General features: G+C 38.3%; 1 protein-coding gene across 24 annotated transcripts in view; it reads right to left on the bottom strand.

Moving 5' to 3' along the window:
• Positions 1 to 12,402, bottom strand: part of DLG1 (discs large MAGUK scaffold protein 1) — a 166,081-nt gene that overhangs the window by 31,297 nt on the left and 122,382 nt on the right. For all 24 annotated transcript variants that reach the window (XM_075268605.1, XM_075268607.1, XM_075268611.1 and 21 more), the window contains 5 exons: positions 11,154 to 11,277; positions 10,322 to 10,478; positions 8,263 to 8,365; positions 6,294 to 6,408; positions 1,733 to 1,909 (listed from right to left, as the gene is read on the bottom strand). In XM_075268605.1, coding sequence (XP_075124706.1) covers positions 1,733 to 1,909; positions 6,294 to 6,408; positions 8,263 to 8,365; positions 10,322 to 10,478; positions 11,154 to 11,277 — 676 coding nt within the window. The remainder of the gene's footprint in view (positions 1 to 1,732; positions 1,910 to 6,293; positions 6,409 to 8,262; positions 8,366 to 10,321; positions 10,479 to 11,153; positions 11,278 to 12,402) is intronic.

Here is a 12,402-nt window from a genome sequence, read left to right as displayed (position 1 = left end):
CTTAATTCTCAATAAAATCTGATTAGAATTCTAATATTGATGGGCTAGCCTGAGGATAGGCCATCAATTTTGTCTGGCTAGGAAACCCCTTTAATGAAAATCGAAAAACACCAATAAATACTGGAGATCACAAGTGTTAAAAGAGGACGTCTTGAAATTTGAAGTTCCAAAATACTGTAGATCTGAGGATAATCTGCCATCCTGCTGTTATATTCTGACAACACAAGCACTTTAGAATCTATTGATGCTACATATAATATATATAGAATAGATCTATTATATATGAATGGGCACCTTATCTTTACCCATTGCTGAATACACAAGACAATTGGCAGCCAAATAATTTACAATATTTTATCATGATAAGTGTAAATACTAATAGTAGACTAAAGAAGTCACCAAGTGACATGATCCATTTCACATTATGTTTAATGGGTAGCAATTCAGCAACTCAGATAAAACAATTGTTTAAAGTAGGTGTTGGAAAAATTTCTATAAAGTATAACCATTTGGTGAGACCACCCTTTGGAGGAGTCCTGGATGTGATTAATATTTATCTAGAAGGCAAAGGCTCTGTTTTCATGGAGTAACGCGCCGCACATTTAGACACGTATGTCAGAGCGTGGCGCTTCAAAACAGATCCCACTCATTTCAATGGGTACCGGCTTACGTGCCTAACTCGGGCACAAAGCCTCCCATTGATTTCAATGTGTAGTGTGCAAAAGCCGGCATCCATTGAAATCAATGGGATCTGTTTTGAAGCGCTGCGCTGTCACGTGTATACGTGTCTAAATGAGCGGCACGTTACTCCGTGAGAACGGAGCCAAAGGGTGGTAACACCAAATTAATAGATTTGATTTAGAGAACTCTTGATCATTCGCTGAGTTTTGCTAACATTTCTATTTGTGAAAGAATTCTTAATTTGCAGAATTTTTCCCTATATTCACTTCGCTTTCTTTCTGTCCTTGGTTCTAATCAATCATAGGATCTATCATTCACGCCAACATTAAAAACAAGATGGAAGCTTTCTTCCATTGTGTTAGTTTTTCAATAGAAAATAAAATCCTGCGCACAGAACTTTCTTTCTTTTCCAACAATAACAAACAAGACAAAACAGCTTACATCTTGTTTTTAACATCAGATTGAATGGTGACAGATACAAAACGGAGAATACTCAATCTACATCCTTCATTCTTTCAGCCAGTTGTTCTGATCATATGACGGTTGATCAGAACAACAGACAGAAAGGCTGCAGTGTGGATACAGACTAAGTTGGTTGACTTGAGCCTCTACTCTCAGGGTAGATAGAGGAAAAAAGGAAAAATAAGGGCAGACACATCCTTTACATTTCCTACTCCTTTTCAATCAGCTGTTGAATTTGCTCAAAAACCTGTAGCAAAAACAATTTAAAAAAAAAAGTGAAAACGTGAAACCATCTAAAACTATTAGATATAAATATTGCTCATATACTGCTCCATACTAAACAGTTTGGTGTGTGCACACAGTGTAAAATCTGTGCTCAATGTTGCAGCACAGAGGACTGCCCAAAATATGGAACAGGGAAAGGCAAGACTGAATCTATTATACAAGCTGGTAGGATAAATACTGAAAACATGGAGAAGTGCCAGAAAAAAACCTTTTACCTCTATGATGCCATTATGTGTAATGTGAATTATTTGAAAGAGAAGGCAAAGAGAGCTTGTAACTTTATTAAAAGAAAGATATAGTATACCTGCGCTTGCTTGGAATGACTCCAATCTCTTCACTTTCCCCATCTGCAGTGACTTGCCGCGCCTGCCACCATTCATCATCAGAGGCGTTCACAACATGCAGAATATCACCAAACTTAAAATTAAGGCCTTGGCTGGGGAGGCCACTGTCTTTAGTCTTGTCATAATCAAATAGAGCTCTACATAATGATAAAAAGGGATATATAAAATTCACATACCGCACTTTAAAACTATGCCACACCTTTCCTTAAAGAACACGTTAATAGACATTTATTAAGAAGGAGTTATGCCAAGATTACAACTTCTCACTTATCCACAGAACAGGTGATAAGAGCCTGAGCAGTGACTGTGACCATTACAGCCCTAACTGATGACTTGAATGGAGCTCCCTTGTACCCTTGTCTGGATGTTGTACAGGCTGTTGTTCTTGTTCTGTTAGTACAATCACATATAGCCGAGTGCTGTACTCATTCTCTCTTTGGCACTTTAAAAAGAGACAAATGGAGTGTCAATGCGCCCACAACTCCATTCAGACAGGGAGTAGACACAAGCCCTGTTCTTGTTACCAGTGCAGTCACAGTGCTTGGCTCCTCAATGATCAGCCAGTTATTAACTATTCTGTTACTTGAAAATTTCCATGTTACATTCAGCAAACTATAACTTGACAATTTAAAGGTTATTTAATCATGGTATGTACTGTTAAAGTTGACTACATCTGTACACTAAGCAGATGATGTTCACAGTTCTGAAAGATCTACAAATCACAAATGAGGAATATGCAACATGAGCTCTCTCTACAACTTCTTTAAAGAGAACCTTTCACCATTTTGCCCATAGGCAGTTCTATATACTGCCGGAAAGCTGACAATGCGCTGAGTTCAGCACACTGTCGGCTTTCCCGATCTGTGCCCGGTGTGAAGAGCTTACGGTCCGGTACCATAGCTCTTCTATGGTCAGAAGGGCGTTTCTGACAGTTAGCCAGAGACGTCCTTCTTCACAGCACAGCCAATCGCGCTGTGCTGTGAGAGCCGGGAGGAACGCCCCCTCCCTCCCTGATAATGCTCGTCTATGGACGAGTACTGCGAGCAGATGGAGGGGGCGTTCCTCCCCGGCTCTCACAGCACAGCGCGATTGACTGTGCTGTGAAGAAGGACGTCTCTGGCTGTCAGAAACGCCCTTCTGACCATAGAAGAGCTACGGTACCGGACCGTAAGCTCTTCACACCGGGCACAGATCGGGAAAGCCTGAGGACAGGCAGCACTGGATCTGGAGGACAGGCAGGTTTTTTTTGTGTTTTAGACCTACCCTGGCCACCTAGTTTGTCCTAAAATTAAAGGGAAACTGTAGGAGTGTTCTTTACTTGATGGTGCTAGGTTAGCTAATAAAAAAATAAATCCATTACATTTTCATATAAAGTATGCAAACCTATTAACTTCTTATACTTTAAATTGGTGGACTACTGTAAAAGTTCTGTGGTTTTTTAAGTAGGTAATTGGCTCAACAGGAAATTCCACATACTTTCATCCAGACAATATAGCACTTGAGCATTGAGTTTTATAGAGCCAAGTCTTATCATTGTGTGGCAATTACCAGAAAGGTACATCGAAAAAAAACATTTGAGGCTACCAAACAATCTTGTTTGAAGAAAAAGCAGAAACTATTTTTAAACAAATTATGTGCATCTCCATTCAGGGAACATTTCACTAAATGTTACCTTCTAGAGGTTTGTTTTCCAGAATCAGGATATTGATGACATATAGTTAGGATACACTATGGTACCAATGGGTGTGTGTCATGGCACCTACTGATCAGCGGTTGAGTCAATCAACACGCTTACCTCTATCAAATTACATGCATGACATTTACGATACACCTTCCTTGAATGGGACAAAACTGTGCAGACCACAGAGCTAGCCTAAACGACATAGCCATTTCGGCAGGATTACAGAGAGTGCAACACTCCTCAAACTGACACCGATGACCTATTACAAGGACAGGCTAGCATTATTCTGATCCTGGAAAAGACGGGAAGGATGAAATCCTACCCTGTGAAAACGCAGTGTTTTTGTGCAAAAACCACAAAATAAAATGCAGTGTTTTAAGTTATCTTCAAATTGAATGAGATTCTCGGTAATCTCATCCATACATTGCAGATAAACATCCACCATGGAAAGGCTGCATTTTTAAAAACTTCCTTGTGTTTGAAAGTCACAGCATGTCAATTATACCTGTGGAAATGCTGACGGTTTCCCTAGAAGTTTAATTAGGGAAAGAAAATCTGCTGGGAAAATCTCAGCAAAAATGCAATGGAAAAAAAAAGTGATATGTTTCCATTGTGTTTTTTTTAGCTGTGTGTTGCTACATGGGGCCTTAGGCTTATAGAGGTTTTCCTGAGATATGTTAATATTCCTGAGGTATTACTTCATTGTAGTGTGAACATGCTTGATAATTTAGACAATCATTTTCCTGGCACTCTAAATACCTCCCTCATGGTTACCTAGAACTAAGCCTTCTAGAAGAGGAAGTCAGAGAGGAAAATCATCTAGCAGTATGCCCTAGATGACTTTACAAAAAAAAAAAAAAAAAAAAAAAGGAAAAAAAAAACATTATTTAAAATTTAAAAATTCATGATCCAAATCAAATTTGTAGTCACCAAATTTAAATACATGTGTAATTAATTATAATAAAGACTTAGGCCACCTTCATAGGACTAGAAAGTCCTTATGCAAATTCTTAGTCACATTAGGGATCAATTTGGTCGCCATCTGGAACCCTATAGCAGCCAGTATACACACAGACAAAATTGTTGGTACCTCTCATTTAATGAAAGAAAAACCCACAATGGTCACAGAAATAACGTCAATATGATAAAAGTAATATATAAAAATTGTTGACAAGCCACAAAGCTTCCGGGAGAACGTTCTAAGGCAGATGAGACAAAAATCAAACTTTTTGGCAAGGCACATCAGCTTTATGTTCGGCGGAAAAATGAAGCATATCCTGAAAAGAACACTGTCCCTACTGTGAAACATGGAGGAGGCTCTTATGTTCTGGGGCTGCTTTGCTCCATCTGGTACAGGGTGTCTTGAATCTGTGCAGGGTACAAATGAAATCTCAAGACTATCAAGGGATTCTAGAGAAAAATGTGCAGTATCAGAAAACTTGGTCTCCATCGTAGATCATGGGTCTTGTAAAATGACAATGACCCAAAACACAGCTAAAAACACCCAAGAATGGCTAAGAGGAAAACATTGGAAGTGGCCTTCTATGAGCCCTGACCTCAATCATATTGAGCATCTTTGGAAGGAGATGAAACATGCTGTCTAGAAAAGGCACTCTCCAAACCTGAGACAACTGGAGCAGTTTGCTCATGAGGAGTGGGCCAAAATACCTGCTGAGGTGCAGAAGTCTCATTGACAGTTACAGGAATCGTGTGATTGCAGAGATTGCCTCAAGAGGTTGTGCAACAAAATATTAAGTTACGGGAACCATCATTTCTGTCCAGGCCTGCTTCATGAGTTTTATTTTTGTTAAAATTCTGTTGAAGCGAAAAGCAATGTCTGACTTTCATATGTTAATTTTCATAGAATTTTTATTATCACTTTTGTCAGATTCAAGTAATTTCTGTGACCATTGCGGGCTTTTCTTTCATTAAAGGAGGGGGACCAACAATTTTGTCCATGTGTGTATTTCAGAAAACATACACTGGGGCAGGTTCATCAAGAATTAACACTAGTTTTCATTGTAAATAATTTGAAAATCTGTGGTTTGTGACTCAACACCATTTGTAACTTAAATAATCACATGTGGTATTTTGACACCATCATAGTCACTTTACTCAAAGTAGACGGGCAGGGAATGAGCCAGGGGGTGTAACAGATTTACTCTAATTTGTGCTATAGATTTTTACTAAGGTGCACAGGCCCGGGAGGATGTGCCTAATTCATAAGAAAGATTGTGTCTTCTCTTAAATTAAGGACTTCCTTTATTGGCGCATGGAAATTTGATACACCTGTCTTGAAGACTCCCCCCTTCTGCCCATAGTTTTTGTGGTTGTTGGTAGCATAAAACACATTTTAATGTAAAAGTCTTTACAATTTCTTCCTTGGAGTTATTAATATTGTGTTTTATTCCCTGTGGTCAAAACAGCAAAAACATGTCCCACCCAACTTGTCAAGGACATAATGCTATGAAACTACTACACTGCATTTACGTTGCCAATGGCATTGTCAACAGCTAGGAGCATTAGATCTGAGATGACATTTAGATAATAAAAATAGCAGCAGTTTATATGTCACAGAGACTAAAGGACAGATAATCTATGCAACATGAAGTAAACCTATTCCATCATAGGAGATACTGATAAAATTAAAGATATAACAAACCATATGAACAGAGAAAATGACACAGAGATCCAGAGTAAATAGGGACTTCACAATCTATAGAATGAGTAGTTAAATAAATGGTACACATTGTTAAGAAAATAACAAAAGAAGATTAAGCTTTGCGGATATATTACTAGAACAAGATTGAAACGTTTATGTTTATTTTTTAGGAACCCACCTGACATATAGTGACCGTTTTTGACTTGTTCGAAGAGAGCCTGACCCTGAACTGACGCTGCTGTTCATCATCTGTTCCCTAAGATCATGTATTTTTGCTTCAAAGCGACTATATTCTATAAAAAAAGGAATAAAGTGTATATATATAATGCAAGTAATAAACAAAATGATTATATGGAAAAGAGCAGGCATATGCTACTAAATTAACCCTAGAATGCGTGACGTCAGAAATCTACACTTTTACGTAACAGGGGCCTTTTATTGCAAATCATATGGAGAAACTTGCATAAATAACTTTTACAAGTTTATTTCAAAATTGAAAAATAAGATATAAATAATCCACAACATTTTAAATGATAATTTTTTTGTAGAACACACAAAATTTCAAACAAAGATATGAAAAACAAACAAAGGCATATAAATCTAGAGTAATCAAGCTGCAGTTACATTTCTTTTCAATTTTATTGGTCTTCCAAACAATTTTGACATGTTATCCCCAGATGTGTGGTTCAGAATAATAAAGATAAGAATTGCCTTTCTTAAGGCTATTCCTACATGTACTTATTTAAAGGGATCCTATCTTTTAAACATATTTTTTTCTCCCTAACATGTCAGAATAACCTTAAGAAAGGCTATTCGTCTCCTACCTTTCCTTGTCTTATCCACGCCGCCGTTTGCCTGCAATCCCATTTTTTCTCAGTATGTAAATGAGTTCTTTCACAGCACTGGGGGCCAGAGAACTCTCCAGCGTTGCCTCCATTTTCTTCTGCAACGAGGTCTTCACCGCGTCTTCTTCCGGTGGCATCTTTTAACTTCTATACCTCGCGCCTAGGGCAAGCTGACTGTGCATGCCCGCTGGCCACAAGAAAATGGCCGCTTACAATACTGTGGAATTTTTACTTGGCCCCCCCCCCCCCAGTGCTGCAAGAGAGCTCATTTATATACGGAGAGAAAAAAACAGGATTGCAGGCGAACGTCGGCGTGGAGAAGATAAGGAAAGGTAGGAGACTAAAGCCTTTATTAAGGCTATTCCGACATGTTAGGAAGAAAAAAAAAAAAAGTGTTTAAAAGATAGGATCCCTTTGAAAAAATGGAATGCCAAGGGTCCATTCACACGGAGGAAAATGGTGAGGAATTTGGTGTGGAATTTTCCACGCTGGAAAAAAAGCCTCCCATTGATTTTAATGGGTTCTGCTAGCGTTTTTTCCCACTAGCTAGAGGAAAATTCTGCTAGTGGAAAAAAAAAGGTAAGCAGAACCCATTGAAATCAATGGGAGGCTTTTTTTTTTTTTTCAGTGTGGAAAATTCCACACCAAATTCCTCACCATTTTCCTCCGTGTGAATGGACCCTAAGATAGAATTCCTTTAAAAGCACCCTCTTTCCTTAGATCACATATAAATCGATAAAAGTAAACATACTTTAATTAAAGGGAGTTTACCACCACCAAAATCCCTTCTAAACCACTTATATGCTGCTGTGGAGGATGTTCGTGACATAGTGAAAATACCCTTTTGTAAACTATAATCTTGCAGCTAAGAAAATGAACTTTTCAACTATACGAATATAAGCCATTTGGTGCATCTAGTGCACAGCTGACCCAGTTGGAGCACCTGATTTTATCACGCATGGGTGGCGGCCACAAGCGATATAGCGTGCTTTGGCAGATACAGCTAGGCCCCAGGTGCTCCAAATACATAATCTGCATATGAATTAGATGTGGATTTTCTTGGCAGCAACACTATTACACAAAAAAAAGGCAAGTTCACTATGTTCCACCAACTATATACACAAGAGCATACAAGAGTTTTCAAAATGAATTTGGTGAAGTAGACTCTCCTTTAACAGAACCAGAAAGCAGCGGGTTTGACCAGCATATATACCAAATTTTTGTCTTTTTTCTAAAGTAACTAAACACAAACTATTTTTAGTTAGTTATGCAAATAAGACAAAAGAGAATAAGCCAGTGTACCTTCTGGACGGTATTGTGCAACAATAGTCACGGTTTGGCCGGCATTTTTAAGAGCTGCTGCAGCTTGTTCGTGAGTGGCTGCTCGAAGATCCACACCATTTACCTGGAATAAAAGGACATGGTATGATAGGAGTTGTGTCAGAAGGGTAATGGATAAAACCACAAAGAAGTTTGTGTTTCTAATCTTCTAAACCATTTAAGTAGAATTATTACTCATAAGTGCATACTCTGGGAAAACATCTGGTAGGTTGGAGAGACATCATTTTGATCATTAGACAAAGGCTGCTCTAGAAACTAGTAAGAGGTAATATTGTTGAGATTCACAGTGTACGAACCACAACTGAAGTTTTACCACATACCAGAAGTTTTATATATTTGCAAGTACACAAGAATATATAAAACCTTCCTTACAAGCTGAACTTCAGCATATATCAGATCACCCTTTCTACATATGATGAAAAAAAAAATAAAAAAAATGTTACAGACTACAGAGTATTTCATGCCACAAGCTCAGATAAAGAAGTGGCCAGTAAGCATAACCAACTTGCACCCCTGCAGGCTTGTGTAGGTATAGTGTGTATGTGTTTTTCTAACGTATTTTTATGTAAAATGGAGCTTTCAACAAAAGCAGCACACGACAGTATTTCCTATTACATTAGGCATCCTGTTACATTGATTTATTTCTATTCATGAGTGACAGGCTTGCCATCTCTTGTCCTAGGGCAGCATAAAATCCATACTCCAGTCCCTTTACACTACCATGTTTATAAGTCTAGCTAGATCAATCTGCAGAATGTCTGTCTATCAGCTGAGGCGTGTGAGGGATTTAAAGAAACCATCTCAGAAGGCCTGATATTTGTAATTCAGAAGACAACATATATCAAATCAAAAAAGGAATATACAAAGGATGGCTAATGCACATTAATGGAGAGTCAAAGCTCTATGTGAAAATATAAATAAATAAGATAAGGAAAGGTTTGTGATTTGTGATGGGAAGACTAGCACTCTCTTTCACTATAAAATAATATGAAGTACCAGATGGACCCTATTTTAAAGCAATGGGGTCCACTGACCCCTGCCAGAGTCATTTGTATAAAGGATTAAGCATTACTGATTCACCACTCCAGCATGCTCTATGAGGTCTTCAGCATTTTGTAATTCTGAATCTGAACATGGGGTTACCAAATATTATTGACTTACTCTGCCCATCTATTATACACCTGATATCTGAAAATCACAACCACTATAAGGCTATGGCCAAGTGGGATATCTCTGGCCAAACACACAACAAAAACAGACATGATGTATGTTCTAAACCAGCAGTACAAAAACACTTCTTCTGCAGTGTGTCAATGTTACTTAACATTTCAGCTGCAAACTTGCTCCATGTCTCTCCAGTCTAAGCTGCAAAATCTGGAGTGCTACTCTATGCGTGTTGTATCCAATATGCAGCTACAGTAGACACTGCTTTAAAATTAAATTGTGTCATAAAAGTGACGAGGATGAGCCCACTTATCTGGCTTACATATGAAATATCTAGAGCAGTGGATACTCCTAGTGAGAACACAGATCTATGTGTCTCTACGCCACATAACCGCTGACGTCCAATCACAGGCCTCAGTTGTCCCCAACAACTCTGCAGGCCAGAAGAACACAAGAAGCAGTGCCAGATCATGGGAAATCTACAAGCAAACTGCTCCATACATTATGGAATAGATGTGCCAGGCTATTGCCCTCAGCTTCTGTTCAAGTGAATGGGAGATTCAATGCAATAGTGTGGTCAGCATGTGGAGCATCTGCTTCCAGTTAGATATCCCCACTAATTACTGTGGTTGCGGGGTATCAGGCTCCCATCAATGTGATATTGATTAATATAAGGATGGATCATCTGTATTCAAATCTTTGACAACCTCTTTAAATTTTACAGATCGAGAGCTCACAGCTGTACAGCTCACATGTCATTTTATTGTGGGTTCATGTCTACTATCTAGGATAAGGAAATTGATGTGGAACATGATTTTAAAACATACTCAAATCAGAATTTAATATGTAAACATACCGATATAATACGGTCTCCTTTCCTAAGTTCTCCGCTTAAATCCGCAGGACCCCCTGCAAGAATAAAGGAAATAAAGATTCCTTCGCCATCTTCTCCACCAACAATGTTGAAGCCTAGACCTGTGGCACCTCGAAATAAAATAATTTTCCGGGGTTCCCTAAGAGAGAGACATCAAGGTGATATATGTTATATGAAACCTGGAGAGCACAAACAGAACATTAGAACAGAGGTATAAATTTCAAGCACAAAGACAAAGAAATAGATAGGCAGTGCAGGGAGCTACATGATTTGTCTGTCCAATGTCAAAAATTTATATATATATATATATATATATATATATATATATATATATTTATTTTTTTTTTTTTAAAGAAAGGAGTATAGAATATTTTAATCCAAATTTTTTTTTTTTTCATTCATCTGGGAGATTAGAAGACTTCTCTTTACTGATGTAATGTCAATTAGATACTCCATGATGACTGAGAACAGAAAATTAAACTTGCTAGTGCCTGTTGGAAACTCTGACTGACAAACCACAGAAATCAGTGGAGAGAAAAGCCCACATGGAAGACTTTCCTATCTGCCAGTTTCAGTGTAAAAACGGCAGACACGCGATGGACGCCCATGCGCAATTGTGAAGTTAGCCTTTGGATTTCCCTAAGGCCAAGTTCACATCTTCACACAAGTACCTGTCACATGTCCAAAGTTTTTATACAAACCAGCGCACACGCTTAAACAGATGTGAACTTGGTTGTGATTATGTCGTCAAAAACATTGAATTATACACATATAAAAACTCTAATTTATTACAAACACACAGATGTATATTTACCGCGTTAAATCATCATCACCAAGCATTCCTTTTGGTACAGGGGAATAGCGGCTAGGGGATGGTGGTAACGTATGTCCAAGAAATCCAGGTGAGCTGATATGATTATCTGTTTGCTGAGAATATGCTGCAAACACAATTAAAAATATACATTTTAAGAAATAATACATCAGTGAAAAACAAAAATATACCCAAAATGTATACACAAATAATCTAAGTCCATTATCATTAATTTATATGGGATCAGAGAGTGTATTCTGTCTGTACACTACACTATAGGGGAAAGGTGATCCAATGGCTGCCAAATGTTGAGGGTAAAACAGTTATTACATGCAATATAGTAAGACGATGCTGGGGGTAGGTAGGGTTTGTGTCACGTGTAGCCACATGGTAGCCATTATGAATAGTCATACTAAGAACATTCCTAAATTTAGTTGGTTCAAGCAAATGGGCACATAAAATCAGCATACAGTTATGTAATTTCCATAGACAAATAGCTAGTATTGGAAATGCTGAAGAGCTCAGTGACTGTCATTGGATGCTACATCTGCTACAAATCAGTTCATGCAAATCTCATCTGCCAGATCTGCCCTGGTAAATGTTGTTATTGTGCAGTGTAAGCAACTAAGAGTAACAATGCTGAGTACTGAGCCCACATTGTAATTTGCATCTGGAAACCATTGGAGCACATTAACTATCTGCCAACAGCAGTTTTCTGGTGTAAAAAAAAAAAAAGTGGCAAACCCATGAGCTGGAGTAATGCAGGCACACAGACCTCTGGAAAATGAGCCCGATGTATGCTTCATAAGTCTGCTGAATCCTCTGCTAGCGCAGGAGATATGAGGACCATTGTTGAAAACCCTGATCTTCATAAATCTCCTCCATTGTCTCAGGAGCTTTATGTAATATCAGCTGTAATGGTTGGGGATTGGAAAGAGAACTCTGTTGCTTGCCATTTAACCCCTAAGATGCCAAGATCAATAGCATTTAAGTGGTCTACAAGTGCCCCCTCCCCCTTCACTCTGATCAGGGTGCCCAATGGCCCAAAATGTCTACCATCTTCGTACTCCTTTTAGGTCCTTCCAAGTCTTTACAAAGCTAGTTTTTGGCAATTTAGCCACTAGACATTTGGATTTGTACCTATAATATGTTGCTTTTACATTGGTCAGCATATTGGACATCTCATTTGAAATCCATAACAATCTTATATAGGTGTGATGTTAAGGTGTTCATTTTTGACAATATTGTGCAT

The sequence above is a fragment of the Leptodactylus fuscus genome, chromosome 3 (assembly GCF_031893055.1).
Source record: "Leptodactylus fuscus isolate aLepFus1 chromosome 3, aLepFus1.hap2, whole genome shotgun sequence".
Lineage (NCBI taxonomy): Eukaryota > Metazoa > Chordata > Amphibia > Anura > Leptodactylidae > Leptodactylus > Leptodactylus fuscus.
Note: the sequence above shows the minus strand (reverse complement) of the source record. Positions and strands in the feature narration are given on the sequence as shown.